Genomic DNA, 18,115 nt, shown 5'->3' with positions numbered 1-18,115 from the left:
AACAGGCAGTTAAATAAATACTGTTAACATGACGTCATTTGCCCATCCTATTTTATAAGTTTTATTTGATGTTTTTAATTAGTCAGTCACAATCATCATCGTCGATATCGCAATGAAATCAAATTGAGAATTTTAAAAATTTTTGAAAAAAGTATATTCATATTATGATACTACTTTGTTAACTAACTAATCAAACAACCAACTAATTAACCAATAAACCTTAAATTATGTAAATCTTAAATCTTTTGTATTAGTTGTTTGTTAAAATCCATGCAATTTCGTAAGTAAGCCAACTAACTTTATTTATTCAAATCCACTGAATTAACTAGTAGAAGCTGTTTGCTTGGCTTTATCAATGTGGACCCCAGAGAGACTCAGCTATGGCCATTAAATACACATACATACTCACACACGTACATATATGCAAACAAACGTAAAAACAAAATTTTTTAATCTGAAAATTTTTAAAAATTGAACATTTAATTTTGCGGGCGGTTTTTTTAAATAACTCTCTCGAATCCGCTGCAAACCGCACGAACAAAACTCGCCAAACCTCAAAATCAGCAGAGTTTTGAGAAATTTTTATCCGCAACCGCGGTTTGAAACCTCAGTGAGTGGTTCGTCATTGACAGTGGAGCCAGACACAAAAAATAAAATGCAAATTTGAAGAAACATAACACTACATGAGAAATAATCTTTATAAATGTGTTTATAATAATTAAAATAATTTAATAAATTAAACTCGGTTGAATTACTAACCATTATATTATCTGAATATAATCAATTTATTAACGTAAAAGCAATGGTACAATAATTAAAACCTTAATTAATATTAGTCCCTATAAAAAAAAATAAAAATAAACAAATGATCTGCCCTGGCGTTTGCAGGCTGAACAGAGTTTGATTGCAAATGTTTTAAAATATCGTAAACGTTATTCAATATTTTTTATAAATGGAGCAATTTTTTAAATAATTTTTCTAATTCGATAATTTTTATTTCATACTAAAATTTATCCAAGATATTTTTAATATTAATAATTGCAAAAATCATTTAGCAGCGTTAAAATTTACATATTTATTATGCAAATTAACGTTATAGTTCAATGAACATTTCTGAAATAAATACATCTTTAATGATAAAATTCATCTAAACACTAAACTCTAAAGTTTGATTTACTTTTAAACAACATTGAAACACATGAACAAATCTAATAATTGGAAACTTAAAGTGAACACGATCATTCATTCGCAAGTTCAACGAGACGGTGAACATTAAATGACTTCACATCACTGGAGCATCAATTATTTTTGAATGTTCCTCGAAAGTTGAAACCATCCTTGAGCAATCGAGCAGCCGCGTTGACAGCTTTGGCCTTCTGCGAGATGAACCACATAGCACCGTTCGATTCGTCTTCGTTCGGGTCACAGCCATCAATCCACTTTTCCATCTTTGTTGTCAACTGTTTTACATGATCTGCAATGTTTCATTTAATAGCTTTAAAATTAATCTTTCAAAGTTTGTTAAGAAATTCAATGTAACTATAATCTAAACAAATACTTTATTACCATTCCTTCTATTATCTTACCTGATTCTAAAACTCTTGATGTTTCGTAGTCTAGGCTTTATCTTGATTCGAGCATGTCTCTTTCTTCCCAGATTAATAGTGTTTCTAGAAGTTCTTACTTGCATCTACGTATAATAAAAAAACATTCGCCTTTTTTTGACAATTCTTCTCCTTGTTACTTCTTTAGTTTTATCTAGGATTGATTATTCTAACTCGCTCTACTATGGTCTTTCTGATTCTACACTCTATCCTATAGGTAAAACTTTTAACTCTGCCTCTTTCTTTTTTCATATGTCTCCATATCTTGTTCTTTTGCACTGGCTACCTATAAAATATAGATCAATTTTTAAAAGTACTTTTCAGATGTATTAATTGAACCTAAACGCCCCGGTTTATGATCGTCTTCTAGTTCTCACTTCTTCTTAACTCGTGTTAAACACTTTTTTGTTAAATCTTTTTTCTGGCCATTTTCTCTTGAACTCTCTACCTCCTTCTTTGACTAATTCTCCATCACATCTGTTTGCAAAATTCACTGAGGAGCGCTGTTGAACATCGCGGAAATAACACTTTACAAACTGATTGATTGATGATTGATTAGTTGGTTGATTGATTGGTTGGTCGGTTGGTTGGTTGATTGATTGATTGATTGATTGATTGATTGATTGATTGATTGATTGATTGATTGATTGATTGATTGATTGATTGATTGATTGATTGATTGATTGATTGATTGATTGATTGATTGATTGATTGATTGATTGATTGATTGATTGATTGATTGATTGATTGATTGATTGATTGATTGATTGATTGATTGATTGATTGATTGATTGATTGATTGACTGATTGATGGATTGATTGATTGATTGATCAGAATCAATCATGATTATTATATATTTTTTACTGATCGGTATTGATATATATTATCCAATAAATTAACTGTTATTATGTTATTGTAACATTAAATGTTGTTCGCTTTATAATGTTTTTTTCACAGAGCTATCATTTTTGCCCATCATTTTTGCCCCGCATTTTTTAAATGCGAAACATCTTTACTGTTTTGTCATCTTCCTTATACTACTCTTTAAAAAAGTAATTCATAAGGTGTTTGATCTGTTCATTTCATGTCATCAAATAATGCTGAAGCAATAACGTTCAAACTAAAAATTGTTAACAAGGTATGTAATGTTGAAAATGTTTATACAATTCATTTGAAATTATTTTGAAGACGAGTTTCGTAGTATTCACTCTCATTATATAAACAATTAGCCATGATGTGATCGACTTTTGTTAAATGTCTCTGTGCTTTCCTGTCTATAATGGCAGACAAACAACCAGTAATGATTTGTTTTACTGTTTAACCTTTTATTATTGTTTTTTCTATATCATTAAATTTATTTAAATAGAATAGTTTGTTGATAGTTTGCCGATAAATCAATCAGTTTGCGGTACGAAAATTAACATTACTGAAAAAACGCTCAAAAGTAAGTTTAAAACTAAATTATTTCTGTCCGTCTTATATTTTTGTCAAAGATACAAATTAGTAATGGCAGACATTTTTATTTTTAAAAAATTCATACTCACCTTTACTTAAGTTGTATGTTGTTTCTTGCCTCTTGATGTATTCAATGCATTGCTCTTTGTTCACTCCCAGAGATCTCATGTAGTGCGTTATCAATCTTAAATGTATTTCAGTTGATTTATAAATTTTACATTAAAATGACTTAACAAGATATAATAGTTTTAATGACTAGGCTTTCCCATTAAAAAATTGTTCACATGACGAATTCCCGTATTAAGTTGCGTATTAGTGTAGAGTTAGGATTGGGAATTAAAGTTTTTGAAAGTGTGGGTAATTGGGTTGCTGTGCAACTTTCTGAAAGTAGGATTGGTTGGTCGTGTGGAGAAAATTGCAGCGTGCAACTGCGATGAACTGGAAAACTCAACAGCCCGACACAAAAACAAACCTCAATTGCTTGCATCTCACATCATGTTCGCTGTTCGCGGATTCTGTATTTCTGTAATTAAAAAATATTTTCAATAAAATTGAAAAAATTTGATAAATTTATCTAACGTTCTAATTATTTAAAAAATTATTCACCGTACGTTTTTACATTATTTTTTATAAAAATTTTAATATCTCTAAAATTTTACAATTAATTCAAAAATTGATATGAAATAAATCAGTCAAAAGATGCTTTAAAATTTTCAATTATATTACAATTTAAAAATATTTATGAGATATATAAATTATTCGAAAAAACTTAAAAAATTATCATTAAACTTTCAAAAATGCACCCGGTCTGAGCAGCACGCTGTTGTTGTACAGTGAAAAATGAAACAGCGTTCCAAAACTTCGGAGAATGCCAAATGGAAAGATCTTTGAGGAAACTGTACAAAAACTGCTTTTCAATTTCTCCTTTTGTGACATCTTAAATAATTAAAATGCAAGTAATACTGAAAACAGCTGAATGATTTTTGAACATCTATAATCATTTCGAAACGAAATCAAACATTAGATGTATTGTTAAGGGGATTGTTTTTATTACTAGTTTACTTTCTAATTAGATGATATGATCTACGTTAACAAGCAACTGACATTGAAAAAGCGTGTGCTCAATAGACTGATGAGATCTCAGCAGCACCAGGTCGGATAAGCCGAAATCTCGGCAAAAAGCCCAGCTGGTCACCTCAACATTATTATTATTCAAAATGCCCAGCAGGTCACCTCAACAATATCGTTGGGTGTGCGAGTGTAAACGTAGAGTCTTAAACGGCATTGTGATTAAAGATAGAATTAATACGTAACAATCAAAACAAACTTTCCCGATATAAAACAAATGATAGTTCCATGAGGGTTTTCGCTGGTCCGTAGTCCTCAGATTCATTGCATTCAAAAAGTACAATCGTAAAAAATTGTATCAGGGCGTAGAATGTTTCATCAGCTATTTTTGTGACTGTTCCGTCTTGCTGAAAAAGTGAAACTCATTTTAAAATATTACATTTAAACTCAACAAAGTAAACCTTTTTTAAAATGTATTCGGCAAACCACAATCGTCCAAATCCTGTCTGTGAATTAAAAACATATTTGAAATCGCGCAACCCTTGCATGTTTCGGCTAAATTATAAATTGTCATATATAATATAATTTATATACTTTATTGTCTATATAATTTATTGTTTAATAAAATTTGATAGTAACTTAATGGACTTGGAACAATTTTGATGAACATATTTAGGACTAAAGACGGATATAAGAGTAAAGACATTTGTATGGAGGAGGCTATCACATTTATTGCTAAATTATTTGGCAGGAACTGAATAAATAGACAGGTTTTTAGAGTAGCCTTAAGAAATTGTTTGTGTGTTCGTTCCTAGTAGTTTAATTATAAAAACACTATATAAACATTTTAATAAAATAATTTGTTCATATATTGATAAATGAAATAGTTTTACATTTGAAAATAATATTAACCTGACTCATTTCGCAAAATTTAGATTTGCTTTTCGGGTTGATTTCAACACTGAAAATATATAAAATGAAATATGTAGTATTTAGTGTTTATTTGTGTTTTTAAGAAAAAACTTACTTAGTTTCAAAAATTTTTGAAATGAATGATTTCATGAAATCAGAACATTCTTTGGAAATCGGATCATTAAAATCCTGGTCGTCATTCCAGTTTTGTATTTCCGTAGCATTTTGAGTTATTTCATCGTCGGGATTTTTTTCAATTTCATCGCAACCTTCAGTTCCTTCAGAGTCACCATCATCGTGAGCTTCGGTTCGTTCTTTTACTGTTGTTTTATCTGGAATACTTTCGTCATTTTTGTCGTACAAAGCTGAAACCATTTGATAAACTTCTGCAACAACTGTACTGGGTAGGTCTGCTTCCGTTGGTGCGGGTTCGTAGCCCTCCATGAATGGGTTTGTGTTTCGTCTTTTCAAAACTGGTCTGGCTGTAGGCTGGCTTGGTTCATCAACTTCCGACATAGTTTTAGACAGATTTTTAGAACCATTATCGGACATTTGTCTCCCCATCGGCGCCGGTGGTTTTGGCGGACGTGGCTTTTTTGAGGTGTCTGGAACATTAGAAGCTTGTTCACTTTTTGGCGTTTGTTTTTCACTGTTTTCAACATTTTCATCGTTGCTACCTACAATGTTGACAACCTGGTCTATAGTTGATGATAACCCTTCCATAAAACCTTTTTTGACAGATCCTAAAATTTTCGATGGTCCATCCGTGAACGTTGATTTCAAATTTTTTTGCGTTTCTTGAAAAACATCTTTTGATGCTTGTTTTCCGTAAATAAAATCCATTATTATTAAGATGCAATATGGTTGTTCTTAGGTTCTAACAAAATTGTTATTTATCCTAAATTGTATTTTAAAATATACACCCATGCTATTTTTTACAATTAAATTAAGTATCCAGTCAATAAAACTAATGCACCAAATAAATAATTTGACGAAAAATATTTGTTGTTGTTGTTGCATAATTGAAACGTGCATTTTAAACGGCCAGCAGAGCCAGCAGTGAGAAGCCGGCAGAACGATGGCAAGAAGAATCAATATTGAGAAAATCAATGCAGTGCATCGTTAACTCTCCTACACTGTGCAACACTTCAAGAGCAAATGATTGAAAGTAAAATAATGAATTAGTGAAAAAGTTTTCGTAAAGAAAAACAAATCAAGAGTTTGAGCAAAAATAAACTTTTTGAAGGTTTCTAGAAAAAATTATATTTGGTTTAATTTATAAATATTTGTTCTACACTTGAATGAATTATTAAAAATTGTGGTTTTGAAGCAGATTACAATAAATCAATACAACAATTTGTTTAATTGCTGGTTTTTGAGCCCAAAATTTTGAAAATGTTAATTAGGAGAAAGCTCTTAAAGAATTTTAAAACGTTTCCTGCATAGTTTTATGAGCGCCAGTCGTGGAGTTTGAAAGGCATCGGATTAACGAATTGAAAACATCTTTTCTAAATTTCAATCTACATTATTTTCACGTTTTCTGAAAACAAACACAAATCAATTGAATTTCAATTAATGACATTTCACAATGGCACGTAACAATCATTCCTTTTAGAATAAATTTTTCATCAACATTTTCAATTAAATTAAAACCAAACTTGAACAAAAATATTCTTCAACATCCACAAATGTTTTTATTTATATATTTAATAATTTTAAATTAAATAATCATCTATATAAATCATTTTTTGCAGTTTTCTAGTTCGTGGTACCCGCTTACTCCAGCTAGAGTATCTCCTTGACGTCTTGGGCCCCTCGTGTGTCTTGCCACAGGTCCAATGAAGCATTATTAATTATTAACGGGGTTTAAAGTGGTTCAGAAGACTATGGTCTGTGTAAGAACCACTCAGCTCGTGTTATGAAAAAGAAACTTTTAAATCTTATTCAATCTATTTTTAAATCTTCAATCATACTCTTAACATGTATTCTATCAGTCTTCATACGTTTTTCCTGTTGGGAGTCAGTTTCATCCATTATATCGTTATAATATATCCAAATAAATCTATCAGTTCAATCTTAAGCAAGTCCATGAACAGATATGTCATAAAAATTAATAAAAATTTTATCAAATTAATTTTTAATTTTTATACTTTCTACACTTTTAACACCTCCGTCATCATCCGAAATGTTTTTCCATTATAAGTAAGGAACAGCTTTAAAGAGCTTTATCTAACATTATAAATTTAATACTATGTTGAAAGTTAAATTTTTGGGTGAATGTTTTTTCTTTGGATATGACGTCAAGTTAAACAAAAATATTGAGCAATAATCGATTCAATATGAATTTTGTAAACTATATTTTTATAATTTTTCTTTTTGTTGAGTTTGCGTTGAACTTGAACGGCACATCAGATTACGTTGAAAGACCACAGTGGTTGACACTTTCAGGCTATTTTGGTACATTTTTATTGCTCCTGTCTCTTTTGTTGCTCGTCTGGAAAACATTTCTGAAATCGTTAAGTCACGAAGAGGTTAAATTAAAATTTAAAAATTGATCTATCGTCATCTTAGATATGCCAATATATCTTTGTTTGCTAGTGAATGTCTCAAATAATCATGCTCTACTCTACTTTCATGTACCTAACGAATAGATGCGTAATGCAAAACCATGGCCGGATTAACAGGTGTAGAGGTCACCCCTTAATATTTAATAAAGGACCCTAACTATTTTTTGAGGATCCTATTTAGTTGGCTACTTTTTAGCTGGCTTATTCCATAATGACCAAGTGTCACAGTCTTTAGGAAAAATTAAGTGTTAAACCAACAATATTCTTATGGCTCATTGTTTTGTTAATGCTTATTAGCTGGTTGTTGCTTATTAGTAAATATTAAACAGTTTTTAAAAATATCAATTTAATCAAACTTGATGTAAAAATGATATCCGAATGATATCCGAACAGTATTTTGATAAATTATTTCAAATTTTATGTTGAACATTTCTATTGAACGCTTGCAGTGGATCCACTTTCTGCAAATAGTGTCCTTCCTTACTCTTCCCTTCTTTGTGGTGCGTTTAGTGCTGCTGCCGCTTCTGCACATTGTGAATAACATCGCCACCGAAAGAATAAATGCCATGACATGCAGCTTTCACGGATGGCTCAACAATTTTTTGCTCGTTTCTGGCATGATCATTTTTGTCGGCCTACTTGCTTTCCACTGGACACTGAGCTTCGGCAACAAGTCAAAATGGTTTGCAGTTGGATTGTTCAAATTTTTTTCAAAAAATTACAATTTCTCATTAGAAATGTATCTTTGACGTCATTCAACAGCAGCAGCAGCAGCAGCAACGTTGGCGGTGGTAACAACAGTGCCTACAGCGCACGTCAAAAGCCAGTACTGATCATACCGAAATGTCCTCAATGAAACCAAATGTTGTTTGAAATGAACACCTCTTGTGGTAATTGTTGACGAAATGTTTGAAATAAATTGAACATTCAAATTTTTTGTTAAATTTTAGTAAATTTAGTAATGAAACAAAAATTGCTCTAATTTTCTGTATATTTTTTGAATAGACAATTGTTTAATAAACAGCCAACCAGCAACAAATTCCCATTTTTACCGTTAACACAAAAACTTTTGATTTAATTTTATTTCAAATTATGTTTGGTTATTTTGTTAAATGTTTTGAAATGAAAACATTTTAATTTATGTGATCTGTTTAGAAATAACTGATGATTGATGGTTGCATTCCAACAATTGGTTGATGGCAGATCAACCTAACTAATCCAGTCCAGCACTTCACAAAAACATTCTTTCTCTCTCTCTCTTTCTCTCTTTTACAACACCGCACACACACACACACACACACACACACACACAACTCCACCAACACGCATAAGCAATTTCCACCAGGATGTTAGCACTGGTTTCTTAATGCACAACATATCTCTACATATTTTCATCAGCAGTCTTGCTATACACACACGTACATCTTACATACGATGATCAGTCTGCATGTATATATATTTATATAATTGTTGGAAGGAGACCAAATTTTATACAATTTATAAAGTTATATATATATACATATATATATATATATATATATATATATATATATATATAGGCAATAGATTAATAAATATTTTTTTCAACAAATATATATATATATATATATATATATATATATATATATATATATATGTTGGAAGGAGAACACAATTGATGCAATATTTGATAAAATCTACCGAATTTTTAGCTTTTGAAAGTTTACGGTTGAGCTTTTCAATATTTCTAACAGTAATTCGATAATAATAAGCACCAATGGTGGGTAAAATCAAAATAGGACCTATACGCTTCACTATGAACACCAACGATTTTCTTATTAATTTTAATAAATTGAATAACAATTATAAAATTACTGCTGTTAGAAACTTTCTAAAGCTAAAAATTCGGTAGATTTTATGAAATATATGTACGCACACACGCACACACACACACACACACATATTTATATATTTAAGTATATATATATATATATATATATATATATCAAGCAATGTGGATATAAGGGCATTTATATTTTATATTCAAATCTATGTAAGATAAATTGTATGAAAATTTGTACTGTGCTTGTTTATATGAGCGCAACGTGAAATTCTAAAGTTGCTCGTGTATACGCATGAACTAAATCAATTTCTGCAGATTAATTTGTGTAGGTTTAATAAATGGATATCTGTTGAACGAAATTTTTAAAGAAATCTTACCACCTATTGGTCCATTATGTTATTTTGAGTATCGCACATCAATTTTTTTCAAAAATATCTTTGTTAATAGTTTGAACAAATTCTGGAATGGTTAGTTTTTGTTTTTTGTTTTAAGTTTTTGATTATTAATTTGATTTCTTTGTTGTTTTATATCTATTAAACTTTTAGATACATTTTTATATTGCTTTATACGAGTTAAGAATATTAGCTAAGAGGAAAAGTGTTATAATTCATCATTATTCACCTATTTGCTCAATGTCTTTGTTTACAAAGTATAATAATCATAGAAATTATCGAAATCATAGAAAACATAATAATCATAGAAAACATAATAATCATAGAAAACATAATAATCATAGAAATATAATAGTCATAGAAAATATGATAATCATATTTCAGCGTTATGAAATCAATCGTTAATTCAAAATTAGCTATTTTTATCTTTCCAGAAAAGTAATTCGTTGAGAGAAATAAATTTTTTCACTTTATTAGAAATATTGGCTACAGTTTTTCTTAATGGCATAACAATTTATAACACTAACTAATCTCATTATTCTATTTCCAATCCAGTCATGCTGGAATTTATATGAACCATCACTCCGAATTCGGAGCACGTTTTATTGGCCGCTACTTTACGGTCCAGATTATGTTTTTCTCGCACGTTGCTTCACTGCTCATTAACATTATTGCGCTGGCTCGTCTGTTTTTAATTTTGCCTGTCTGAAGCTCCAAGACGTGCATATGATGTACATGAGATGAGGTTTTTGCGTACTTTGTGGATGAAAGGTTTGTGGTACAGAATATTCAATTGCAATTAAGTAAGGAACTGTTGTAGACAACTCTTGTTAAAGTAACACTTGAAAACATTCGTTACCAAGAAAATAATTTCAGGAAGAATATTTATGATGAATTTTTCAGAAAAAATTTCAATTTAAATTTGTACCATCAATAAAAGTTGAATCAAATTAATTGATTCAAAAATGAATTTTTGTAACATGTTAGAAACAGTCTACAGTTCAATGCGATCGATCGCGTGCGGCATTCAACGTTTGTGTGAGGCACACCTTTTGTTTTTAACGACACCTTTTGAAACTGATACCAAAATATCGAATTATATGATGGAACTAGTAAAGAAAAAGTAATGAAAAGATAGCGTTGCATGGATATATATGCAGGTAGCAAATGATCAAATAAAAAATTGTAGATGAAGATTTTGTTAGATTTGCAATATTTTATCTACACTCACGTTAGCAGATCTATGGAGAAATAAATGAATATATAAATGAATAAGCTTAAGAATACTCAATCTTTAATAATCAAATAAATGTTTGCAAGCAAAGCCTATAAACGAATAAACATTTTTTTAGGCGGCCTTAAAAAAGTTCTTAAAAGGAACGAAAAACAAAATAAAAACATCAAAATCTGCAAAAAAGTCTGAAGACGAATTAGATGAAAACGAAGAATTCCGGAAGCGAAAACAACAATGGCAGGTTCACATGCTTGATTTTTCTCATTATGTTTTGTTTGAGCATCTAGTTTTGCAGCTTCAAGTGGCTGTTTGAATTGTTTGTTAGTAAATTTAGTGCAAAAAAATTTGCGTTCGCTGTTGTTTGTTAATGTTACGACATATTTGATTCTTGCAATTTATTATTTTATTATCAAAAATTTTTGGTACATTTTTTTCAATTTTTGACGGCACACGGAGAACCTATGCACACATTTTTTAGATTGATGTAAATTTTCTCAATGATTTTTTTAATTATTTTGTAATAAGCATAGGGTTTGTTCATCAGAAGTACATAGATATCGATCTAAAATTTTAAATTGAATCACAGTAAAACACAAGTTCGGTCTATATACGCACATGGTAGCAATCGTATAAAATTTACCTTAAACATTGCCTTTGGGGGAGTAATTTTTATTCGAAAGAAATTTAAAAACGATTTTTGTACGTATAAATTCAATAAATTATTACATATTTTTTTTCTCCTTCTTTCTCGTGCCTTATCCTTTCAGGACATTGGCGACCATCGACCTCCACAAAACCCAATCTATAACACTTGTGGTAGTTGAAATGTGGTGATATTCAACAAAGACTTCACGAATGTTATTCGTTGTTGACCGCGATTTCTTCTTCCTGCAATCTTTCCAGTAGTTGTTAGATTTTCCATTCTTTCCTTCTGTATGGTGTGACCATAAAACTTTAACTGCCTCCATCGGATTATCTGTAGTAATTTTCTCTTTTCATAACCGGGCTGTTTTTATACATCCTCATTCGAAGTATGAGAGGTCCAACTAATTTTTATAATTCTTCTCAAAAACCACATATCAGCAGCGTTAATCTTTTTTTCCATTTTTTTAGAAATTGTCCAGGACTCAGAACCCTTAGTTAGCACCGGAAAAATGTAACATCCTAATAGTTTTAAAAACTGCCACTGCCTGTTTTTTATTATATTATATTTATATTATATTATATATATAAATTTATATTTTATGGTTTTATTATAAGTTTGCGTTTTTCTGTGTTTTTCATATTTTATTTGTGTGATTTCATTTAAAATTTTTCTCATCGTATTCAACGCCGGCGTTTGTTTGAATATTTTTCTTCCCGCTGATAGTTTGTTTGCTCATAAGTTCTTTCATTTTTTATATTATTTTTGTAATTTTTTATCTTTATGGTAGTTTTCCTACGCTCATCTTTTTCAACGTGTTCACTTCTCATTTGTACATTTTTTGTAGTAGCCTAAGTTATCATAATATACTCATCACCATTATAATTATGAGCATTTTTTGCTAAAATTTGTTTACAGAAATTATTTTGTTGTATGTTCATTTTCATGAGTTGCCAACACGCTGAAAACCATTTCAGATTGACCTGGAAGAGATGAGCGAATTTTTGGTAATAAAATCAACGGAGGAGCAAAAGCAGGACGGCGTGAGTGAGCTCATCGACACCGCCTTCATCGACGATCGCGATGGTCTGCCAGTTTTGAAGGTTGTTTCAATCATAAAGTCCGAGAGAAGTTTTAAACCAATGAAGCAAATTTCTCATTTGTGCATTTCATTAAGTTTTACTACTTACTACTCAAAAATGAAAACTTTTAATAATCTACATATGAAAAATTGTTTTCAATCAATCTCTGTAATTTTATAGACCCATTTAGTAATGCCCATCGACACACGGCATGTACTGTACGTAGGCATTCGTGCGAAATAACGCTTCATGCATCTAAGCATAATTTTGTGCAAAAATCTTTTCGTACTCAAATCAGTTCGGAATATCGGGCGAGGACACGCTCCAGCCGTTCAACCGTCGAGTCATCCTGTTACCATTGAAATTAAATTGAAATTATGACCATTAATTGCTAATAGCTTTGCAATAAATTATCTTGCAAAATATCTCAATACTTTTTAAGTAACAAAATTACAGTTAAATTTAATAATAAGTTTAAATTGTTTGTCCAATTATTTAATGATTTTTACAATCTTTTAAAAAGCCAATAGCGTTTAGTTTTCGATTGTTTGAATTTGACGTTCCAACTCCAGTTCATTTTACAATGTTTTCCACCAATTTTTTTGCCGGTTTTCCAATTTTCCGTTGCCTATGTTCTTACATCGATTCCTTTATTTTATCCTATTAAAAAACAACTTTATTTTTCAATAATTTACGAGACAGGCTGTTTTCGACCTGCATCATTTCCAGACGGATGATGTGACAGTTGAGATTGAGAACGATCAGTTGTTGTTAGTGGCTCAGTGCAACGATGACAGCAGAGAATGTTCGTTCTTCAGGAAAACTATGATCAGAAGGTTTTCGTTCACAAACTAGTTTTATTTCAATCAAACAAAAAAACATTTTGCAAAATGTCTAAAAAAAAATAATTTTATTATTAAACTTTCCAAATACATTCTTTTAAACTTGATTGCTATAAATTAACCTGCTTTTACTCATGTGAAATCCTAAGCTTCAAGTTAAAGCTTCGATAAAAACAGCTATCGCTTAAAAATCAAAAAGTTAAAAACATATACTAATTAAAAAGTTTATTCAGTTTCGTTTCGAATGTAAAAAAAATTATAATAAATGAAAAAAAAACATGAAATTGACATTGGAATTGACAAAATAAATGTGTATCATGCTTCAAAAATAAATGTCAATTTAAGCGAAAACTTATGTTTTAATGACTATTTGTATTTCATCGTATATTCATCTTAGGATCGTTCATTTTCATACAACTTTTTTGTGGCTTGAAGACAAATTTGACGTGATCAAACATTAATTTTGCTGTTAGTGAAAAAAGTAAAACCTAGTGACGAATTCATTTTTATGGGATCGATAAAAATGCTTTTAGGCATTTAACGCTTATTTGCCGAAAGTGTTTGACGCTGGGTGCAACCTACTGCAAACATTTAAACGTGTCACTAGCGTGTTTATCACCAAGCACGAAAAATGGACAAAAATCAAATTTTTAAATTTTTTTTAACTGCAACTGTATGCTACAACTGATCCATCATCTGTTTCACGTGCCTCAAAGCTTATATCAAATAAACAGTTGCAATATATTATTTCCAGTTATTATTTTTTTTTCTGAAAATTAACGAAATTTAAAAAAAAAATATGCACATTTTTAAATTTTTTGAATCTGGAAAACATGAACCAATTGTAAAACACGGACGTTAATGTTTAATCGGATTAAAAACTGTAAGTGAACATTAAAATTGGTGTATTGATGCTAAGTTTATGCTATAATTATTTTGAGCTTACGAATTTGTATTTAATTTTATTTCACTATTTTTGTAATTTTGCTCATTACTGTTCTAAATTGAGTGATTGTTGGCGGGAGATTTTGTGGATTACGTCATAAAATCGTTCTCCGCTTGATGCAAACAACTTAGTGCGACTCATCCTTTAAAAATTCATTATAAGTATATATCCGATGAATTTTATATTAATATGTTTTATGTCCCCTAGTCTTTTTCCATTTATAACGTGAAATATAAAATCTATTTCCGTTAGTATGCTATAGGTACAATCAATAAAGACTAAATGTGCATTTAGTCTTTATTGATTGCAAGTTTTTAAATGCTTTAAAATCCATCCATGCAAGCTTTAAAATGATTAAATGGTATTAAATAACAATCATGGATATTAAAAATACATTCAAAAGTGTGTTTTTGATAAAAAAAAAAGTCTACATCAACACGTGTCAACAGTTGTTTTCAATGCGTGTTCATTCCAACATTAACCGAGTTATTCGCTTGCTTGTGTTGACAGTTTTAGGATTGACATATTCTCGCAAAAATTATAAAGATTTATGCGAAGTTGATTAAAATGTAAAACATTTTCAGATTGGATTTGCCGAAATATGTAGAAACTCGTCAGCTGAAATGTTACTTGTCACCAACAAACATTTTAACATTGGAAATGCCGTTTCATCTGCCAGCCCAGAAGAAACCGAGCGGGCCGGGTATCGTTCCCATTGAATACGACTCTTTAGGGAGGCGAAAAATAAAATTGAGGGTCCCTATAGGTAAATTTAATTAGTATTTTTTCTAGTTACATCTGAATTGTTCTGAATCTCGTCAACAGGTAAAGAGTTTGTGTCAGATGAGGTTGAAGTTAATATGACGGATGGTCAACATCTGACAATAAAAGCCTGCTACAACGAGGAAGTTGGTCACTACGGCAGTGAGATAACCAGGCGATGCATCGACAAAACATTCAAACTGCCTGACAAGTTGATCGGCAAGGTACACCATTCATATATATTTATTATAGCTTTTATTCTTACGTGGAAGTTTTTTTTTAAACCGGATTGCATGTATGTACAAATATAAAAGAAGAATGCATTGCACGTGTGCGTGTATATACATTCATATCATGTTCTATCGTGTTTATCTATCTGGAAAGCTAGTATGGTTAGCAGTATGAGTAATGATATTATTGTTAGATACGCTATTGTTATAACACTTTTCCTAATTCTAATTATCGTTAAATCGTGATTTTTATACCATCAAAAGAGTAAATATGCTTGAATCAATAACAATAATAAAGGATAGATTCTAATGAACAAATGAATGCTTCGTTTAAAGCGTTCCTAATACACCTGCTCTGCCGTATACAAATGTCCTTTTCAAGCACCATTCTAAACATGGGACTTCGTTGCGATCGATTTTTGCACCACTTAGTGGTCTCTGCATTATTGACTGATCAAACGCATCTACATGTTGTTATTGATTTGTAAAATGTCTTTAGACAATGTAGAGTCTGCATGCCACAGTGTAGTGCCTACAACGCTTTGTCTCGAAGCCATTGATTCATTATGCGTATGCGTGTCTGTGTGGTGCGTCCCATCCCACGCTATTGATTCATAATGCGCATGTATCTAATGTATCTAATAGATGCGTTCCCACATTATTGATTCTTTACATGTTTCAATGTGCGCCGTCCCCTAGTAGCGTCTGTGTTTCTTCATAGACAGAAATCAAAGTGAAAGATTGTAATGAATTATCAGCAAGCCACTATTTAATTTTAAATGGTTAGTTTGAGAACGTTTTAGAATCGTCATTCATATAGAAAAATAATTTAAATTCTTTTGCAAAAATTTGTTCTCTTGAGATTTGACATTCTCACATTTTTGATTTAAATAAGAGCTAATATCAGACCAATATCAGACCAATATCAGACCAAAATTAAATTTTTTTTAGTTATTCATGAGAATAATTAGTTATAAATAAAATATTAGCTTCATCAAAATAGCTACTTTTTCTTCCTGGACCTTTCCTTAGGCATTTCACACCTTCGCTACGCTAATAACTCTGTAGCTGGCCACTGCTTTTAGGGCCAAAAAATCACAAATTACATTTTGCTTTATACGTTATTTATTATAACACAAATTTCAAATGTAGTGAGTTGTGATTTGACTGGCTGATCCATTTGCGCATTGGCTACGTTTTGAATATAGACACACACACAAACATACATACATACACACATGCATACAAAATTTGAAAACTGAACCAGGTTGAGGCAGTGGATTATTATCTGGCAGCAGACGGTACGTTGAACATCGAGATATATTTAAAGAAGGAACAGTCGTACAAGTGTCAAATCTCAAGAGAAGAAATCATCACCGACGTGAAAGATGATTCTATAAGTGCTGCGGAATCTGAACTCGAAGAATCTCTTGATTGACTGATTGATTGATTGCTGTTGTTTGGTTATTATTTGTAAATTTAAAACGTTCAGTTAAACCATATGAATTTTAGTTTTCTAAATATAGATGTATAGATTTTAAAATTTTATGTATTTAAATACGTATATTTTAAAACGATTTTTAACATCGCAATTTCAAATTTTACCAAATAGTTTCCCATCCTAACAGTTTAAAATTTTTCAATTTTATGTGATTTCCTGGCAAAAAATATTTTAAAATATAAATTTTGCATCATGCTGAGATTTTTTAATTAGACACCTTTGCTAAATTGTAACAAAAACAAAAAATAATAATAAATGCGAATGACTGCAAAGTTGATGTGGAAAAAGGAAAGAGATTTGATCAGTCGTGGATTGGCAGTTTCACTTTAGGTATCAAAATGTTTATTTTTACTTGTTAACAAAACTCATTTGTTTCAACAAAATTTTTGAACACAGTTTAAAAGGAATCGGCAAATTGCCACTATATAAACAACCAACAAAATTTATGAAGAATCTCTTTGATTAAAATCAGCATTCATATTTTATTACATATTTTATTACTGTGTGCCGATTTTACAAAGAGATCCCTGGCTATTTTATTTCATACCTCGTATGTGGTGCGCCGTATAATATGATTGTGTGTTGTTCATTCCTCTGAACCTAGTAACCTTTGTGTGAACTTTTCAAATGGGAAGGTCTCAACAATTTATTCAGAAGTAGTCAAAAAATTAAAATAAAGTGTTTAAAAGAAAAAATTTTAAATATGAAATGCAGACTAAGCGTGCGAATAAGTAACAGAAAATAAGTACAACGGTGCAACAGACTACTGTGGACAAGAATAAGCAATATTTTTAAAAAATTAAAAATTTTTAAACATAATATTGTCAACAGAAATGATGGAAGAATAATCAAGATCATGTAAAAGTATAAATTTCTTCCATTTGCTACCAAAAAATGCATTTATCAGTGCCCAAAATTTAAAAGTCTTCCATATTATACGGAAATCAATGCAATATATTTAAAATTAATCACGTTTTTCAAACCAAGCTCTCTATTAAGCGGTTATCAGTACCCTCCCGGGTGACGTCATCGAGTTTGTCTACCCGTTTTGTAT

At 30.5% G+C, this 18,115-nt stretch overlaps 3 protein-coding genes across 3 annotated transcripts; 2 read left to right on the top strand and 1 right to left on the bottom strand.

The window, feature by feature from the left end:
* Positions 1 to 674: 674 nt before the first annotated feature.
* HELRODRAFT_190316 (hypothetical protein) lies at positions 675 to 6,053 on the bottom strand. Its single transcript, XM_009013454.1, has 9 exons — positions 5,156 to 6,053; positions 5,041 to 5,089; positions 4,590 to 4,634; positions 4,388 to 4,535; positions 4,165 to 4,293; positions 3,864 to 3,996; positions 3,533 to 3,583; positions 3,150 to 3,244; positions 675 to 1,474 (listed from the first exon to the last, which is right to left on the bottom strand). The coding sequence occupies exons 1-9, from the start codon at positions 5,881 to 5,883 to the stop codon at positions 1,299 to 1,301; spliced, it is 1,554 nt and encodes a 517-aa protein (XP_009011702.1). The 5' UTR covers positions 5,884 to 6,053; the 3' UTR covers positions 675 to 1,298.
* Positions 6,054 to 7,708: 1,655 nt separating this feature from the next.
* HELRODRAFT_167705 (hypothetical protein) lies at positions 7,709 to 8,463 on the top strand (the record flags this gene model as incomplete). Its single annotated transcript, XM_009013453.1, has 3 exons — positions 7,709 to 7,732; positions 8,057 to 8,289; positions 8,370 to 8,463. The coding sequence occupies 3 exons, from the start codon at positions 7,709 to 7,711 to the stop codon at positions 8,461 to 8,463; spliced, it is 351 nt and encodes a 116-aa protein (XP_009011701.1).
* Positions 8,464 to 9,251: 788 nt separating this feature from the next.
* Positions 9,252 to 17,363, top strand: HELRODRAFT_190314 (hypothetical protein). Its single transcript, XM_009013452.1, has 8 exons — positions 9,252 to 9,292; positions 9,547 to 9,896; positions 11,174 to 11,296; positions 12,676 to 12,801; positions 13,483 to 13,616; positions 15,153 to 15,334; positions 15,394 to 15,554; positions 16,828 to 17,363. Exons 2-8 carry the CDS (start codon positions 9,894 to 9,896, stop codon positions 16,996 to 16,998), a joined length of 900 nt encoding a protein of 299 aa, XP_009011700.1. The 5' UTR covers positions 9,252 to 9,292; positions 9,547 to 9,893; the 3' UTR covers positions 16,999 to 17,363.
* The last annotated feature ends 752 nt before the right edge of the window (positions 17,364 to 18,115 follow it).

This window comes from Helobdella robusta (assembly GCF_000326865.2).
Source record: "Helobdella robusta unplaced genomic scaffold HELROscaffold_12, whole genome shotgun sequence".
In the NCBI taxonomy this organism is placed as follows: Eukaryota; Metazoa; Annelida; class Clitellata; order Rhynchobdellida; family Glossiphoniidae; genus Helobdella; species Helobdella robusta.
The sequence above is the reverse complement of the archived record's forward strand: the minus strand, read 5'-3'. Positions and strand labels throughout refer to the sequence as shown.

What these genes read in the sequence shown, in the direction of transcription:
- HELRODRAFT_190314 (XM_009013452.1), top strand. An exon ending in AGGAAAACTATGATCAGAAG is followed by an intron (nt 13,617 to 15,152) that starts GTTTTCGTTCAC and finishes AAACATTTTCAG; the next exon opens with ATTGGATTTGCCGAAATATG. An exon ending in CTGACAAGTTGATCGGCAAG is followed by an intron (nt 15,555 to 16,827) that starts GTACACCATTCA and finishes AAACTGAACCAG; the next exon opens with GTTGAGGCAGTGGATTATTA.
- HELRODRAFT_190316 (XM_009013454.1), bottom strand. Translation starts at nt 5,883, where the DNA reads ATGGATTTTATTTACGGAAAACAAGCATCAAAAGATGTTTTTCAAGAA. An exon ending in AATTTTGCGAAATGAGTCAG is followed by an intron (nt 4,635 to 5,040) that starts GTTAATATTATT and finishes TTTAATTCACAG; the next exon opens with ACAGGATTTGGACGATTGTG. An exon ending in AACATACAACTTAAGTAAAG is followed by an intron (nt 1,475 to 3,149) that starts GTGAGTATGAAT and finishes GAAACATTGCAG; the next exon opens with ATCATGTAAAACAGTTGACA.